Genomic DNA, 19,029 nt, shown 5'->3' with positions numbered 1-19,029 from the left:
TTAGATGAGGTAATCACACAATCCAATATGGACATCAATATGTGTCACTTTTATCTTCTTAGTCAGACCCAAAAAGAATGATACTTTTCTATATATATATAATAATAATTTAACTTAGACTTTTTATTTTACTCTCAATGAGATGATTTATAGCTACATAAATATCATAGTTTATTTTGGAAGACAAGTTTCATAAATCTTCTTTTCGTTCTTAAACTCCGGGCCCAGTTAAACACCTTCACATAAATTGAGACGGAGGAGGTAATATTTCTTCTCTGTGACTCAGAAAGTTCTTGTCTCTCTTCTGCCAGTGGAACTGGAGCTGATATGGACATAGTTGTCTCTAGTAGTGTCCAAGCTACGTTGGTGCATTGAACAAAATGTTGATTTTCAAATATTTCGCTGATTTAGAGATACGACAAGCCTGGCTTTTATGTGGTTGCATAAATGATGGTGTCTGATCATGGAATAAACTTAGTTTCTCTTTGAAGTTAATTACAGCAACTTCTTAGGTTTGCCCCAATCACATAAGCTTCCTCCTAACAGCTTGTTTGGATGGTTGTTATCAATCGTTTCATAACGTATTGTCTTATGCTGTATCATGTTTTAATGTATTGTTTTGTGGGTATAACATTTATGTGGTTAATTGATGGATTTGCCTTTATCCAAGGACAGCATTCAGTTTCAGTTTGCCTTCCCGCTTTCTTTGGCACTCAATTGAGCATTCAATCCTTCTTAGTGTTTACTATGACCCGATAAATGCAAGATATGTACCTTCCATACATATATAACTGTTGGTGTAAACATCGGATGCAAGTAAAAGATTTACCCTCCATTTATTCATGTCTCAGAATATTTCTATTCAAACCGGAAAGACAGCTAGTGTGCATGTCGGGTGGATTTTAATTAGAACACTGCATGAAGTGTGGCATTTGAATGCTACTCTAACCACGGTATGTACAATCCATTATAATCTGACCAACAGTCTATCCTACATCCAAACTTACCCAACAAGGAATTCCGCTGCCGCCTCAAGACCGTTATAGCAACACATGTACTGCTGTCATTGGTCAAAGCTTAAGATTTAAGTAAGTTCAGTTCACTGCTTTCAACAACATCAGTTAAATTTTCCTTTAACTACTGCGTCTTGTTCGCAGATTAAGGGGGAAGCTTGACTAGAGAGAAGCTGCTCTGGCAATTAACAAGTTGTGACAATATATTTCCACCCTTAAATTAAGAAGAGCAACATTGAGAAAAGTATATTTGAGGATATTAGGAAAAAGAAAATCATCTATCTTAATACAAAATCGTGTCCATAAATTTACAAACGCGCACCACTTGACCTCCGTTTGAGGAATAGGGTGCAATTACTATCCAAAGATTGTGATGAAATTACATGGGACTTATGGGACTATCTTACTTACAAACAAGCAAAACAGAATTATATAACAATTACAAGATTCCTGAAGCTAAATACACCCTACATTAGATGTTTTCTTGAGTAATGGAAGGCTCAGATGCAGCGTTTTGTACTTCACTTCCTGAGATTCTGGATTCAATGCATTGACGAGCCATGCCTATCATTATTGCGACCTCCTTCTTGTACTGCATGGGGATGGTGGAAAGAGAGTAAAGGGGGAAAGATGACATAATCAATCTCTTGAGAGTCACTTTTGCTGCACATATAGGAATAGCACGAAAACCTTGCAAAGGCGAAAATTACCTCGTCAACAGCTCCTGCCTTAATTTTAGACTGCATAATACACCATTTCTTGAAATGCGCACCTGTTTGAATCTCGGAAATTAGTTCACCTTTACAACATCATATCCCCATTCTTGATTATGTGAAATGGTTGAAATTTTATTTTACCGCAGTTGCTACAGTACCCATCATCAAATAACACATTTGACACCTATAAACTACGTGTTAGCCTGTATCATGCTATAATTCACACAAATAGATAGACTCGAATAATGATGACAGTGTAAATACAGATCAATCAGCTTGGATTACTCAAGAAATGATCTAACTGCAGTTTAAGATTGAATGATCTTAGAAAGTGGAACTTGGGAATCACAAGTGAAGGCTCTAACATTGCAAGAGGCTAACAGATTCACACCCACTAAAGTCCAAGCATGATAGATGATAAGGGTGGCAGTCCCCCATTGTGGTAAGAGCGCAACATATGATGTGTGGGTTTTGGCGCACGTCATAGGTTCGAACGGCCTGTTGCAGGCAAAAGCTTGGTACTTAGTGGAGAAGGGTAGGGGGCTAATTATCCGCCAAAGTTCGAACTGTGCAACTTTAGCCTCGGGAATTTATTGGTTACTACAAGGTGACTAGTATGATAACTTACAGAAGAAAATAATAAAGCTAGAAGATTGCCAGAAGTGTAACACAAGGATGATTCGGAAGATGAGTGGCCAAAAGATGATTAGAGGTTGATTAATGACACAGACTAGTTGAATTCTCAGAAAGGCAAAGTCATTCCTGATGGTGCATTACAACCTGAACAATTTAGACAAATATTCCAGATCCTGGTCTATTTCTAGAAAGAATCTTTCATCAAAAATTACCATAAAGAATCGGTAGACCAGGACCCCGAAATTCTTTTCAACAAGCAAAAGTTGACAAATGAATAGTGGATTGAACACTTCCAACTGAATGAGAAACCATAGCCTAGAAGAAACTTACCAACTTTTATGTCTATAACACAGGACGATTCAGAAGATGCCTCTAAAGACCACCTACAGTGGACCTGATTCAATATCAAATCTAATCAGTAAGAAAAATAAGTAAGCGCAATCCTATAACAGATAAAGCGATGGTACAAAGCATGCAGGGTGATCTACAAGGACCTCCACACAACAGAAACCACAAATACTGGAAAAAGAATATGGTTTGATGACCAAAACCCAGCAATACCTCAAAGCATGACCCAAATGGGACATCATGGGCCTGTTGTACAGTCTCAAAAACCTAAAGAAAGGAAAATGGTAAATTAAAATAATAAAATGACAAATAATTATAGCATAAAAGCAACCTCCAACCAGTAAATAAGTGGCAAAAGAAATGATGAGAGATACCAGCTTTTTCTTATCTGGTGACAAAATGGCATGCTGGTACTCCGTCATTGCTGAATCTGGGGGACACATAGGACTGTTACATATGGTTCTGAATGTAATCTCTCTGACTTGGCCATCATACTCATCAGCAGAATGCCATTGACCTATCTAAGAAAATGAAGACATTCGAAAGTTTAGCCACCATTAAGGCCACAGGAGTAAAGCAATTTCTATTTTGAGGTCACTAAAGCTAGACAGGACCAACTGAAACATAGAGTAATATCTCCTTCCAAAGATGCGTTAAATTTCGTTAATCTCATTGCAGAAAAAAATGTATGCCTGTGACAACTACGTCATATTATATTTACTTCCTCTTCTTCTTGAAGTCCGAAATTTTGGTGCTTCAAAACTAATTTAGTAAATCAGCAGTGGTCAGTTGAATTTAACTGACAAAAGGAAAGAAAGAGGTCCAGTCTACAAAGAACACATCACGTAAATATAAGCAGTTATTTTCATCCTTCTGAAAGGTTACTTCTTTTTTGTTCCATAAGTAACTCATATTAACACTTTCTTACTCCTTAATTTTTTTATTTAGCATCATTGATTTTTTTTTTTCCCAGAATTAAGGATACCCTTTATTAATTAAGGAAATTGTTGCAGTATGAAGGAAAAAGTAACTAAGACTAAATTGTCCACTCATATTTTAGGTGACTTAAAGTTGCTAAGTAACAGTACAATATAAGCATTTATTCGCTGTTGATCATAAAATCCTTTGTGTACGAATAAGGATTAGATACAGTAATGCATCTAATTCATCAGACTTCAGAAGATAAAATAATTTGAGCAAGTAATGTTTTTCAGATTGTGATATGCAACTCCAGCTTTATGGTTTGATGCCTCATCGATCTAAAGAGTATTTCCTAGAGTTATCGTATCATTTTTCTTTCCATTCTATTCCAGAAGTTCTCGTATCATTCTTCTTTCCATTCTATTCCAGAAGTCTTCCCCACTAAATCTCCTAACATGCTCTTCCCTCAGTGCTACTTTCATGTTCCAAACCATCAGCAGCAACCCTTGCTCTTCGTCAGCTCCTTCTGACAGGCCTGGGCATATCTGCAGTGCAGTATAACACCACGCAGATTTGGATATATACACACAACATACCATCACATTCAAGATATGGAGCAAATAATTTCCACCAAGTTCACTTTTTCTGCTTACATTGTTTTCCAATAAATAGATAGAGATTAATAAGAAACTGCACCAGAAGCACTGGAACCTGATAATAAATATTACCGGTTCTTCAGATATTCTTGCTTACTTCCTGTTGGAACTCAGCTATTACCAACCTCTTTTACTTTTGACTGAGCCCATGCCCCAAAAGATGCATTTCACTTGAGCTAGAAATTATTTTGATATCCATCAGTAGTAAAACATCCCCCTTCCCCACAAAAAGAAAATGAGAGGAAAAAAAACACAAAAATGTAGTACTTGAGGCATGAAATGCATAAAATAAGCACATTTCACAAAAGTGTTCTAACTGTATGAAACAAGGAACATCGAACTTACATTGAGTTTAGAATCTTTGCGTGATGTTCGGTACTCGTTAATGAAATTTGAATCATCAGCCAATAGTAAGTCAAAAAACTGCTGAGGTGTGCATGGGAAGATGTCCTGAAAATTTATCATAAAATCTTAAATCATGTATCAATAGGTTCACGTTTGCTAAAAGATAAGAGCCTAGGTCGCATACATACATTGTATATGCCAGAAAGGACTTCTTCTTTAATAAAAGGCTGAGATTTCTCAGTCCTTGGCACATTTTCTTCCCGACTCATATCCAGCTTTTTACTTCTTTTAACTGAGCTGCTATGTGCCCGTAGTGCTGACTGTTCTCTCTCCTAACAAACAAGATGGAAAATTTGTGGGGATGGGGGGTCATAACCAAGAAGATAAACGCAACAGGTACAGATAGAAATTCTGGGGGAAATTCTCATGACCAAAAGACACTATAAATAATAACAAATTTCTTACATTCTAGATTCATAAGCAAATTAAAAACTGCTGAGATTAAGAACACGTCTGCACATGATGTCGCTTCGACAAGCTCACATCAAAAAATATCATTACATAACATCAAAAGTATGCAGTGACAACAACAAATTGCTATACCAAAGTATTTTACCCATCAAAAAAAGAACAACAATTGCTATACCACTGACATGGAAATGTTTTGATGCCTCCTAAATCAAAGGTGTATTCCTTCGCTCTTCTGCTTGGTCAACAAGTTGATAAGATGCTTACGAAAAATGAAACATGAGCTTCATCCTTTTGTACTAAAAATTATTTAGGCAGGCAACAATTAACATACAAATTAAAGCCTCCGCATGAGTCACACAAGTTTTTTCTAAAGCACTTATCGGTTGATTGGGACCTTCCTTGCACAGTTACACAATGCAATTGCCTTGAATTAGACTTGTAAAGGCTACTTACGACATGTTTGCGTTGGCTTAAGCTATAACCCTTCCTTTCTAAACCTAATTTATCCAATCCTATTTGAAACCAAGTAATCACGATGTTATCTAATTGACAATAAGCTACACTAAAAAAGTCAAGTCTCCACATGAAAGAGAGACTATAGAGATGAAGTCGCTTCAGCCCTCAAAAGGCCCATGTCTCTGCTCGATGATACAAATTATTGTCTAGGATCATATTCATACAATTGATCTGAAAAAACTTGCCCCATGAAAGCAATCACCTTTTTTTTTTCTTGGAACAAGGGTCTATTCGGTTGTAAGACATTATACAAGCACATAAAGTAGGGTGTTTTTTGTCGTTCTTTTGCACTACTAGGCAATTGAATCATCCATCACAAGTCAAGACATGTATTCCAGTCTTTTTCCTTTTTTATTTTCTTCCTTTAGATTCTATACCCATTCACATGCTGGAACGTACACAAATATGCCTGAATGTTAATCACCCTAATCGGCTTTCTACCACTGCATATCTCTTCGTGAGAGATACATCAAAATGGTAATCATAATCATACTGGTATCCAAAGTCTACTTCTTACCTTGAGTGTAAATAGAGATATTACCTATGCTAGCGGAACTCTTGCATCAATTAGAAGTGAGATAAATAGAAGAAAATCCTAAATTTGATGCCTACTATGCTATAATGCATTAGTACATGTAGCTTACATGATACCGATCCTGTACACTATTTGAGTCCTTTGCTACAGCTAACTTAAGTAGGAAATATTTTCCAATGTGCAGCACAGTGAAGCAGGCGGAAGAGGATACTAGTTCATTGTCCTATTGAATACAGATTATGGTGTATGGTCTGGCGCATGATGTTGAGTGTAAGAGGTGATACTAGGGACTGTAAGAGAGGTGATTCTAGGTATAAATTAGGAGAAATAGAAGAAAAAGAGAGCATCAGAAGATCGATTCCCGCTACCCGCTCTCTATCTATTTATTCTAAATATTTTAATCTTTTCATTAAATCAAATTTAGTTTATTAGTATTAGTACATCATTGAATATACAATTCCAAAAATTCTTTCACATCCGATTCTTTATGTTTTTTTTTCAAACAAAAAGTGAAAATACGAAAAAAAAAAAAAAAAAAAATCAGAATGAAAAGCGTCCATTGTCTAATGGATAGGACAGAGGTCTTCTAAACCTTTGGTATAGGTTCAAATCCTATTGGACGCAATTTATTTCCATATATATTTTTTTTTTAGATTTCGATAGCAAGAAAGACTGTTTGAATATTTGAATCCAAGACGCTTAATTCCTTTTTTTTATTAAGATTAAGACAAAAGTGATCAATATTTCTTTATGCTTGTTCCTGAAGTATAAAACGGTCCATTTGTTCCTGAATAGCTTCTTTCAAAAGGGCTTCTGCTTCCTCGGTATATATCTTGGTAGAAGATATGATTTCTTGGAACTGAGGTTTATTAGTTTTTAAGTAAGTACGTAGCTCAACAAGAAATTTCCTTACCTGTCCAACTTCTATCAAATTGTTCATTTGAAAAAATTGAAACCCTTCTTATTGGACGATCATGATACTTCCCAAAAATCGAAATTCTTGATCAATGGAGGAACAATATCACCATTTTTGTTCAATAAGATACCAAAGTGGATGATTGACTCATTCCATACTAGAAGAAAAAGAGAGCATCAGAAGAGCTCCTCCAGCACTCATGTAGCTAATATGCCAAGAGAGAGAGATAGGAGAGCGTTTGAAAGGATAGAAAACATGTTCGTACAGACTACTGGAAAAAAATCTGTATAACTTATGGAGCACTTAGTGATATTGTATTAGTGTTGATGCTCTTTGTAGATAATCATGTCTTTCTTTTAGATCCTCTACGTTTTGTATACACCTTGATCTTGTATATGGGATTTCCCAATCTCATTAATAAAGAGGAAAACACAGTGCAGCAGCCATGTTGATTTCTAGGATGTTCTACAAGCAACCTTCACTAAGCTCCCGTTTAGCCGAAGATTTTGGGAGCATATTTTGAAGATTTGTTTTCAAATAGCCATAAAATTTTGACAGATTTTGAAAACAAATCTTCAAATTCCCAAATTCTGGTTCAAATCTGTTTTTGGACCAAGATCTATCTATGCTTTGGCCTTTTAAAAACTACCCCAAACTTTTGTATTTTATTAATATATATATATATATATATATATATATATGACCCAACTAATTCTATCTACCATGTTCCTCCATTAAAGCCGTATCTACCATGTTTCCACAATTAAAGCAGTCTCTTCTATAAAGTGAAGATTGTTCGTACAATGTGGGTAGATTATATTAAAGAATAGCTAGTTACTACCGTTGTTTTAATTCTTGCACGGATGGATCTTTATACTGTAGTTTGAATTGTAGTTAGCTAGTAAGTGTGTTATTAGCAATCATTATTAAAATATCATGTTCTGCATAATTTGGGATTGGCCAGTATGTATGTTTTGTATGGTTGGATATTCTTCATAGTTTTTATAACTTACGGGTATAAGTAATGTTTCATGTTTTCCAAAACAAAAAGTGAAATATGTTTTGAAAAACTATGGCCAAACACATTCTCAAAATTTGAAAAACTCCACCCAAATCAAGTTTTTCAATTAGTTTTTGGGAATCTATGGCCAAACGCTAGCTAAGAATGTATAACTGTCTTGATAAAAAAAAAAAAAAATTATAATTAACTTGATCAAAACTAAGAATGTATAACTGTTTAGTGTCTCAGATAATCAGAAAAAAGGACTAATTAAAAGCACAGAAGAAACCTTTTTCTCTGCTTCTAGCATGTCATGATAGTTTGTTGCTGAGCGTTGCAAGGCTTTAATTGCATGATTCCTATTCCAAAAAGATGCGAACATATATCTTACTCTCCCTGGAAGTTGAAAAGTTATGTGATTAATAAATAGATATTAAGAATCCAAAATCTCAATATTAAATTCACCCATCTAACATGAGTTAACATAAAGAACTTCTCCTCGCGCAATTTGTATCTTGTTTTCACTTGATAGAGGAGTTGATTGTGTATAGTTTTTAGTTTGTTGTTAACTAGAAGAACATGTGGGGCTAACAGGAAGCTTTTAGAGTTCTTTTTCCTCTTTTTTTTTTTTTTTTTTCCAAAAAGCTTTTAGAGTATTAAGTGGCAGAAATAGGAAACTGTTGCAATGAGAAGTTTAAAACTAGGTCCTGACTAATTCTGGATCACATTAGACGTGGTACGTAAAATTTCATTCTCTTTTATTGAAGTAGACACTATTTTGAGTCAGCCAAGGATTAGGTGGAAAACTTGGCATGAACTTTAGACTTGCATTATCGCGCTAGGAGTCTACAAGAGTTATCCATGTCATCAGATTATCTCCTCCTAAAAAATCAATCAATCAGTCTACACCTCAACCCCAAATCAGTTTGGATGGGGCTTTCCTCCTAACAGACTGAAACTCAAAAAAGTGAAGGAGAAGCTCATTCATTATCCAACTTGCTGACTCATATAAAGGAAGAAAAAACATATTAAATAACTGAAATTGAAGTTAGAAAATAGAATGATTTACTAACCATCAGGACTTCCTAAAGGAGGTACCCCATGGCCACCAGCACCTGTACGTAGAATTATTGTAATAGCAGGGTTAATGAATGCATGCTGGCTCCTCCTTATCTAAAAGCAAAATAACACTACCATCAATTTCCAAAATATTGCCCAGACAACCATCCCAAGCACTGTGACAATCCTGATAACATACACAGATAATGATATCATACCTCATCAATATCTCCTAAAGGAATAACTACCTGTGAAAAGAGAAATATAAGCATGGTCAAATAAGCAGCCTAGAATACACAAGTGTCAGCATTCTTGAGATGAATTAACTATATCAAAATTGCAGGTTAGAATCTTGACCAGTTAGATTCAGGCTTCGAAAGCGAAATATTAGGACATAGAACCGCATATACTAGAGAATTAGAAAAGGAATGTCTTTAGCCGAATTCAATTTTTTGTTTTTTTATCAATCAGAAAAAGTTTCCAACAAATTTTTGAATAACATTCTCCAAGGTTCACAGTATCCACTGGCAAGGTCGCATTAGAAATATTTGTAACTAGGCTCTTGAATGGAAGTACTGCACCCAGAACAAACTAATTAGCATTGGGGAAAAAGACAGACAAACAAACAAATATTACAAGTGAAGAAGTTCAGAGAGCAGATCCATAAGGTTCCAACTTCCAATTTAGGGCATAGAACTTAAGGTGGAACTGACCTTCATTTGCTTTGAGAATACATTTGAATGGAAGCAAATGTGCCATGAGGAGACATACATACGTCCATGATACAAAAATGACCTCTCAAGTGCACAAGAATAACTATGTTCAACAACCTGCAATTAATGGATCCTTCAGCAATCAAGCTGAATAGTCTAGTTTTCCGACTTAGTGTCCTTGCAAAACCAAGAGACCTCTATAAAACTAAATCAGCACTTGCCTCATCAGCAGGAAGATCAAAAATTGTTTGCAGTGGCCCAGGTTTCTGATGAACCACAGTAGGCCCTTCTTTATCCGAAGCAATCCTTCTACGAGTATTAGCACAACCATTCAAACCCCTAAGACACCAGAAAGAAAACAGTAAGGGAAAGAACATTATCCACCAGCTCACAGAAGTATTATTTTTTGGTGAAATAGATATGGAAGATAGCAATTTATCATCAATTATTTTGCTGATGGATAAATAATTTTCCAGCAATCGGAAGAGTAACTTATTCTAAATAAGTCTCCTGCAACTCTCCATTGAAAGCGAGTAATGTTCGAATTGTTAATACTTTTTAAATTGTAAATTAAAAGCATTATCTAAAGATTGCAACACAAAGAAATTAGATTATATCTTATCATCCACTTAACTAGCGAAATAAAGGATCAGCAAAATCATACCTGCTCTTTCTTCCCCCCTCCCCCTTTTCTCACAGAAGTGTTGCATTGCTTGGTTACTTTTCCCTCACTTCCCCCTCTTCTTATTACTACCCACCTATAACAGTAACAAATTAAAGATAATTTATCACACTATATTTTTTTTTTTTTTGAAACTGGTAACTTAATCACACTATATTATTATTTCTTCAAGACCAGCCTATATGTTATCATCATGTGTTATCACACCCATATCCTTTCAAACTATTAAAAAATGACTCACTTATCAAAACATAACTATTAGAAAAGGATAGCCATTATGAAGAAGTTAGACAGTACTTTCCCTTTTGTGGGACTCCGCCTTTTTTTTTCTTTTTTTAAGTCAAAAAAAAAAAAAAAAAAAGAGTCCCATAAAAGGGAAAATACTGTCTAACTTCTTCCTGTGGAAACAGCCTCTTGCAGAAATGCAAGGTAAGGCTGCGTACAATAGACCCTTGTGGTCCGGCCCTTCCCCGGACCCCGCGCATAGCGGGAGCTTAGTGCACCGGGCTGCCCTTTACTGTCTAACTTCTTCATAATGGCTATAAAAGCTATGTTCTAAGAACTGTGTTTTACTGACAAATGATTTTGAATGCTTAACAACCATACAAGCTCTATAAAACATAACTTAGGGAACTGAAAATATCCTCTTAGATACATTCAAGTCATTTCAGAACCGTGACATCTACAACTTCACAACCTGAACCTAGTTCATTAAAACGTGCGAGGACTTTAGCAGGATACAAAGCCACACGTAAATCAGTATTAAACACCAAGCTCTTTTTTGGGCTTTAATTGCAATGAGAGCGTAGGCTTTAGTGAAAGGCGCAACTGAACAAAACGTAAAACAAATATATATTCAAAGAAACATACGTATAAAGACAAGCAATTATACGAAAGAATTGAAAACAGGCTATACTTAAATGAAATATTTGAAGTACAAATCAAGTCGCATTATAAACTTCGCATCAGATGCAAAGATACAACTTTATGTTCTTAATTGAAGTTTAATGACTAGGATCTTGTTCTTAATTGAAGTTTAATGACTAGGATCTTATTTTTTCCTTCAATTTTCCTATAATCAGTGATAACACAACATTTGTCCAATCAAGTTCAAAGCCAGTTGAAATTTCTGATCAGATGCAAAGATACAGGTTTATGTTCTTAATTCAGGTTTATGACTAGGGTTTAAAATTTCTAATTTCCAATTTCAGAAATAACATTTCCTTGACAAGTGTATCACTATAGCAGCTTTTGGTTTGGTGATATTGAGCCAACCTCACACATCGACTAATGCAGGGGGCAGCTTCCTAGAGCTCACAACCAAAAGGCATCGGATAACTCTACCTACCAAGGCATAGAAAACGGACTCACAAAGAGCATTGTAGCTGAGATCAAACTTGGGACCTCTCATGCTCAACCACTCTGTGATCCCCTTAAGGACCACTTCGTCAACTATATTTATCTTTTAGAGCCCCCTTAACAAAAGAATAGTTATCTTTTAGAGCCCACGGGCAATGAGACACAAGCCACAGTACCTCGGTACCTTCATTAAAGCTCAGAGGCGAAGCAAGGAGCTTAGCTTATACTGCATCTAGCTTCCGGGTTAAAACGTGCCTAAAGCGCGCCATTAATAACACAGATTTATCATATGCACAAACCGAAGTTTCAAAGTTCGCACTATATTCTCAAGTCACATGCCTTACAGTAGCTCCTAACAAACCAGGGTCATACCCAAGATTCCTTCCAGCGTAACTCATCAAAACATCATAGAAGGATCATTTGCAGTATCCCAACCATTAGGAGACTTTAAGAGGGGGGAAAGGAAAAGGGGAAAAAGAGCTATTCAACTACTTCGTGACATTACACATAAACATCTTTGTAAGTAATTCAATCACAAAATTCTTTATAGCACATAAATCTAGATATAGTATGTAAATTGAAGAGGCAGAGGCAGAGGCAGAGAATGCATGGACCAAAGGAAGGGACCCTAATAAACTAAAATGAACATTATCAGGGTAAGCATTTTAGTAAATAGCATTAGTCCCACACAAAATGGTTTACATTAAAACAGGAAGAAATATAAGACCCCAAAAAGAAGGCAAAGCCTACCTTGATGAATTGACATTGAGTTTTACTGTTTTAATGTGAAGACAAACCTGCAAAAGAAAAGGGCATGATTTAGTTTCATTGGAATATAACATCCACAACATCAAGCAAAACCATGATGCATTATTCCAAAAGCAAAAGGAAAACAAGAAGATGATAATCAATAGATACCTGTCCTGATGTGCTGTTCAATGTATGCCAAACTGCACCTGTCTGACCTTCATTTTCAACAGGTACAGTCACAGAACCAAGAACAGCGCTTTTCCAAATTATGTCCCAATCATATATTGTCACATTTATCTGCCCCACAATCAAACACAATAGAGAATTATTCTAAAGAAAATGATCAATAACACCAAACCGATGTAGCCACAGGTTAATGTAACAAATCAATTAGAGCACTATCTCCAAAGTGTGTTACAAAAATACAATATAGCACTTGTGCTTCATTTGGCAAGACGTGTAGAATAGCTTACCTCTGCTGGAAGCTCATCAACAGAAAAGTTGAACTCCTCCCCCCACATAGGATTTCTTGAACCAGGGATCATTGAACTACAACAGGTACAAGAGTACACTTTGAGACGTGTTAACCAGATGCAACAACACATGCTGAATATATGCTTTCGTATCAAAACTCTCTTAAAAAAAAAAAAAAAAAAAAAAAAAGAACTTCTCCAATGTTTGGGCACCAACATATGTCTCAAGCCTTGTTCACTATCACTACCCCCCCCCCCCCCCCCCCCCAAAAAAAAAAAAAAAAAGCTTCTGATGATGAATTTAAAGACAAATCATAGATTGTATGCATTGTTACAAACCAACTAACTGAGAAAAAGAATGAAGAATGTATGCTCTCAGCTGATTAAAGAAGCTGTAACTGACTTTCAACGGTTACTACCTATGTTGCTAGGACTCGGGTGCGGGTGTCGTATACAGGTACAGATCTAGAGGTCGGATTCGTCATGATCTAAATTTTAAAATTCATGGGTAAGGATCCAGGTACGGATACAGGTGCGGAGATTCGGCAAAAAGTAATTCAAAATTCTAAAAATAGAGTTATTAAAACCTAAATTATGAGATATTAAGTGGAAAACCTGAGGAGAGTCTCGGAAGGAGATAACAGGAAAAGGAGTGACATAAAAAATTCTATATACAAGTTATTCCATTTTCTTCAATTTCACCATAGCTTTTGTTTTGATTACATAAATCATTGAATCTATCCAGCATTTCTCCCTCGATTTTGGTCAAAGTACCAAAATTGGTTGACCCACACCCATGTCAACACGGGTGCAGCAGCGAAAGGGAAGAGTCCGAGCAACATAGGTTACTATAGAGTACATTCAGTAAAATACCATCTTAAAACCAAATCAACCACCAATATAAGATGTTGTTCGTTTTCTCCAACATAAAGTTCAAAACAACTTCATCTCATTTTAACAATATTTCCATAGTCGACATTATTATTTAAAAAATCTAGAAGATGATGAAAAACAGAAGAAAATCATCATACCAGCAAAAAGCAGAACTAGCACGAACTTTCAGAAAAAGGAAAGGACTAAGATGTAATAAGGTCCTTAAATTGATCTTCAAGTTAAAAAAAAAAAAAGAATAAAAATGCTTGTTCAAATGACTTTAGTAGCAACCGCAAGGGACCAAATCAACTAATCTCTCATGCTTGTGACATGTTTTGACATTCATTTTACAAATATGTACTCGCACAAGAAAATCATCACACTTCCTCTTCAACAATGCAACTTGGTTTCAGTCATAGCAATAAAAGGAAATATAGATATAACTAGGTGACATCTATTTATATGACTAGCCATCCAAGATAACAGGATAACAAAAATAGATGCAATCACCTAAATCTTTTTTGGGCACCGCAAGTGATGATTACGTATGGATCTGACGTGCCATTCAAATTAGCAGCAATGAGATTTTTAGCAGCTAACAGTTCGACCTGGAACATAGGAAAAATACTAGTCAACTATGAATTCCTAACATAGCTATTACATGCATTTAAAATCCCAACACATGAGTCAATTTAATGCATTGCATTTGTAGTAATAGCCATAGAGTACAATACACCGCAATTAGAGACGAGGGATAACATATTGCCCGATCACCAAGTTCAGAAATACCTTGATTATATATGCAGAATTAGCTTGAGGGTCTCCTTTTAATTGGCTCATCTACAAAATAAGTGTACAACTACATGTCAAACAAGTCGAAATTACTCAATGTAAATAAAAAAACTAGTTTATAACCACACACTTCCAAAGAGAAATGGAAACAAAAGCCAAAAAGGAAACAAAAAAGCAATAACCTAAAAAAATGACTATCTAATCTAGTAATCTTATCCAGTTAAGGCAACCATCAAGGTTCATAAATCTCAAATGAAGGGAAATTTTCTCACAAAGAAACTTCCTCACTAAAGTGGGAGATTCCTGTAATCAGACCTCCTGATAAACTTTCTAAAGTAACCCACAAGGGTGGCTCAGTTGGTTGAGCATGGGGCTTTCATAATGCAGGTCTTAGGTTCAAAACCCCTTGCCTACAAAAGTACGGGATTTTGCCTTTTGGGTCGAGCTCGTCGCACATGGCTTGCCTAGTGCGGGTTACCTCTCTGTGTGGTTTGCGGTACGCACGGGAGGGGGTTTACCTGTGCGCACCCAAAGGGTAGCGGCGCGAGGTTCCCCTTGTCATTAAAAAAAAAAAAAAAAAAAAAAAAAAAAATCTAAAGTAAACATAACATACATTAATGTTAAAATATCAGCCCATTACCTAATAACCTGTATCCAAGAGATGAGTGTCATTATTACTGATAATTATGAAAAATCTTTTACATAGAAAATATTCTTCAATTCCAAATTGAATTTCTTATTTTAACTTGGCACATACATTACATTAGGATTTCATAACATAGATTGTTTATGTTAAGCGATGAGTGGCCACCACTGATTACTTTCTGGTTTCTGTGGATTAGAAAGGTAAGGCATTCACAACTATTGTGGAATATATTACCATGACCTCTCCATCTTGTTTAACTTATATATTATCTACGAAGTCAACATCAGCCTTCTTCAACTCAGTCTTCTCAAATTTATCTTTTCAAAAGTATTTGACTACGGTTTCCCCAGGAGTTCTTGTTTATCTTAATGATTTCATAGTGTTTTCCCTGGGGACTTTAAATTTACAATTTCTATTGAAGTAGAAATCAATCATTTTTCAGCGTTAAACTGAATAAATTAAGTCAACCATCATAAACCGACCTAGGTCATATGATCTGGGAGGATGTAATATATGGTTAAAAGTGTAGCTTTAGGAGTGGTTAGTATTGGGACATTTTAAAAAAAAAAAAAAGGAAGCATTTAACCTATAACAGATGCAGTTTAAAAGTAAAAATCATCAATGCTTGGCAGATTTCTTGTATTTACCAACTCTTAAAGGAACATGTTTAAACATAAATCAGCCGAGAAGTTCAAAATTCCAAAAGTCTACTGCCAAGTGCTTTAAATTTTACTGGTTAGTTTTTCTCGCAAATAACCAAGTGTATACTCCTTACCTAAGTTACTCGGACTCTTCGAAAGTGTTGTCGCACCCGTGTCGGATCCTCCAAAAATACACTACTTTTGAAGGATCTGACACACACCCGACGACATTCTAGGAGAGTCCGAGTAACTTAGCTCCTTACTTCAAAAAGTGTATACTCCTTGCTTCAAATTGAGTTCTTCGTTTCAAGTTGGATTCTTCAAACTTGAAAGTAATGTCGACTTTCTTGAAATGGAACATTCACCTCATACATATCAGCATCAAAAAAAAAAAAAAAATTGACCTACTTTTTACACTTCCCAAAAAACAAAAAAATCAACATATAGCTAACTAAAAAATGGGTCCACTAGCTTAAACTAACACATATTTAATTTCAAATACAATAAGCCTGGTGCGTAACGCATCCCACGCTACAACATACTACAACTACTACTATGCCTCAATCATAAACCAGTTAAAACAAATTTCTGGTAAAACACGTCACTTCACACATTTTAGAATTTAGTAGGAGACTATACGACCACCAACCACAATCCTAGCCCAACCCTTCCGCGGCAGCATTTACGACAAGAATATAAACAAAGAAGTCAGTCAAGCAGAAATGCAATTGTGTTTCCTGATTCTTGGCATCAATTCATTACCAAGACACTCAAGTAAGCAACGGCTCTTAATTAATTAAGAAAGAAACAAAAAAAAAAAAAAAAACCAAAGTGAATCTGGCCTTTACCTGCCTAAGATAAAATATATCGAGGCAAAGTTTTGCATTTTCAAAAGACTAACTTAATTAGAAAAGCGATCCTTTACTTTTAAAACCAGCAACATTCTAAAGAAGCCTTCTATTCCCAGTGGCCTTCTACTTCCAAAGGAAAACCTCCTCTATTCAAAATTACTAGGGTATCAATGCAATATGATTCTTCACCTTTTTTATATAATTGCCATCACGCACAGTGGCGGAGCCAGGATTTGCGATTAGGGGGTTCAAAATATGAAGAAGTAAACACACAAAGAAGTCCAAGGGGGTTCAACACCTACTATGTATACATAAAAAAAGCTTTTAACCAAGTATAAACAGTGTAGTTTTCGCAATAACAAAATCATTTTCTATCACTTCAAAACAGTTTCATGTAACTAACTGATACGGCTCCATTACGTAATTCCAGAAAAGACATTGCACTCAATTAAATACTACAACAACATACCTAGTGTAATCCCACACGTGAGTTCTAGGGAGGGTATGATGTACGCAGACCTCACCCCTACTTTTGTGGGGTAGAGAGGATGTTTCTGATAGACCCTCGGCTCAAGAAAATCGTTTTTCCGCAAATTGGTTTGAAAGAAATGCAAGAGTAAAAGCTATGATGGAAATATTGAAGAAAGCAATGTACTTGTAAAATGCACCATCAAAAAAATCTTGTAAATGCTTCTAAATTAGCCCCAAAACCTCATCATCAATGTTCAAATTTATTTAATAACCGATAAATTCCCGAAAGCCAGTGGCGCACAGTTCAAAACTCAACATCACTACTAGTGGTGGAGCCCCACTATGCCGAGGGTGTTCATCCGAACCCCCTCGGCTGAAAAAAACACTGTTTTTACAAGGTTAAAATTATTTTTATGTATATATAGTAAATGTTGAACCGCCTTAGGCTTCTTCGTATGTTTATTTTTTTTATATATTTTGAACCCCTCGGCGGAAATTCTGGCTCCGTCACTGTCTACTACTAGAGTAAAGCCATGGAGGCATCAATACCCGATTTTATCCCGTGAATAAATCAAACTCCAATAACCTTTTTGTCACTAAAATTAACATTGTTGTTGTTGTTGTACTAAAATTAAAATCAATAACAACAACAACAACAAGCGGTTACTAAATTAAATTCTCTCAGATATGCATAAAAACCATAGAATTAAAAATAAAAAAAATAAAAAAAAACCTTGTCTTTATCATCAATGCCAACACTAGAATCATCATCGGCGCCACCACCATTACCATCACCGCCAAGATTAAAGAAGCAGTATGAAATTATAACAAACGCCGTTGCGGCAACGGTGATTTTCACCTCCCACCACGACGGCACTAATACTTCCAACGCCGTCTCCACAATCATCTATTCCCCCTTAAGATTATATTTCCAGCCAAGGACTAGAGTTGGGCGTGATCAATTTTTGTATATAGTTGAAAATGTCTTGGATCAAACAAAAATGGTCAAATTAAACATTCCTAGTGTATGTATGTATGTATATGTATATACACGTAGTGAGTGTGTGAAAGAGAAGTCAATTGTCAAACAAAGGAGGAGAAGGAGGAAGAAATCCAGGAGAGTTCTATAAATTGGACATTGTTGAAAGTTAAATTGTAGCGTTGAAATATGAATTAAATAGTCACTATTTAAATGACAGTTTTAACCCTGTTTGGTGTAATCAAAAGAATGAGGTTTGATTGGATTTTCGAAAATTGAATACAGGGAGGATTTGGGGGTATTTTGGGATTATGAGAAAAGAAAATGGAGGAAGTGGGAGAGTTCTAAATTGGACATTGTTGAAGTTAAATAGCAGCGTACAAAGAGAATTAAATAGTCTCCGTGTAAATTACAGTTTAGCCCTTTTTTTTTTTTTCTCCTGTAATCATGAAAATGATAATACACATTATACCTCCGGGGGAGCATTATACATCATGTATCAATCTTGTATCTAAGTGTATAGTATTGTGTAAAAGGTGTTTATATACAAATATGTTGAAAAATCAGGTGTTTATACACAAAGTATTGGCTAACTGGCGTGAATATTTTCAAAGATAGATATAGAGCGTAATTTCCCTAACCCACATACTATGGAAAATGAAGGGAT

The 19,029-nt window shown here is 35.6% G+C and overlaps 1 protein-coding gene and 1 non-coding gene across 4 annotated transcripts; one reads left to right on the top strand and one right to left on the bottom strand.

Annotated features, from left to right (window-relative positions):
- Nucleotides 1–1,248: 1,248 nt before the first annotated feature.
- On the bottom strand, nucleotides 1,249–18,690 carry LOC132034524 (BAG-associated GRAM protein 1-like). Of its 3 annotated transcripts, XM_059424932.1 has the most exons (18): nucleotides 18,117–18,677; nucleotides 14,772–14,822; nucleotides 14,493–14,590; nucleotides 13,110–13,185; nucleotides 12,805–12,933; nucleotides 12,637–12,683; nucleotides 10,067–10,184; nucleotides 9,846–9,962; nucleotides 9,351–9,380; nucleotides 9,147–9,246; nucleotides 8,363–8,469; nucleotides 4,824–4,967; nucleotides 4,636–4,740; nucleotides 3,088–3,234; nucleotides 2,927–2,980; nucleotides 2,696–2,759; nucleotides 1,724–1,785; nucleotides 1,249–1,605 (listed from the first exon to the last, which is right to left on the bottom strand). In XM_059424932.1, the coding sequence occupies exons 1-18, from the start codon at nucleotides 18,288–18,290 to the stop codon at nucleotides 1,486–1,488; spliced, it is 1,743 nt and encodes a 580-aa protein (XP_059280915.1). In that variant the 5' UTR covers nucleotides 18,291–18,677; the 3' UTR covers nucleotides 1,249–1,485. The 3 variants fall into 3 exon arrangements, 2 of the variants coding, with proteins under 2 accessions (XP_059280915.1, XP_059280916.1); XR_009409134.1 differs by lacking the exons at nucleotides 1,249–1,605; nucleotides 1,724–1,785 and having other exon boundaries at nucleotides 3,088–3,230; nucleotides 18,117–18,686; XM_059424933.1 differs by lacking the exons at nucleotides 1,249–1,605; nucleotides 1,724–1,785; nucleotides 2,696–2,759; nucleotides 2,927–2,980; nucleotides 3,088–3,234 and adding an exon at nucleotides 3,246–4,179 and having other exon boundaries at nucleotides 18,117–18,690.
- Nucleotides 6,710–6,781, top strand: TRNAR-UCU (transfer RNA arginine (anticodon UCU)). Its single transcript has one exon. It is a non-coding gene; the product is annotated as a tRNA-Arg (tRNA).
- Nucleotides 18,691–19,029: the final 339 nt, after the last annotated feature.

This window comes from Lycium ferocissimum, chromosome 10 (genome assembly GCF_029784015.1).
Source record: "Lycium ferocissimum isolate CSIRO_LF1 chromosome 10, AGI_CSIRO_Lferr_CH_V1, whole genome shotgun sequence".
Taxonomy (NCBI): domain Eukaryota; kingdom Viridiplantae; phylum Streptophyta; class Magnoliopsida; order Solanales; family Solanaceae; genus Lycium; species Lycium ferocissimum.
Note: the sequence above shows the minus strand (reverse complement) of the source record. Positions and strands in the feature narration are given on the sequence as shown.

Bases quoted from the DNA above. Each gene is read 5' to 3' on its own strand.
- LOC132034524 (XM_059424932.1), bottom strand. From the start codon at position 18,290: ATGATTGTGGAGACGGCGTTGGAAGTATTAGTGCCGTCGTGGTGGGAG. The intron at 13,186-14,492 runs GTGATTGCATCT...TACCTGTTGTAG, and splicing joins GGTGCCCAAAAAAGATTTAG to TTCAATGATCCCTGGTTCAA. The intron at 12,684-12,804 runs GTATCTATTGAT...TTTCTTTTGCAG, and splicing joins TGAACAGCACATCAGGACAG to GTTTGTCTTCACATTAAAAC.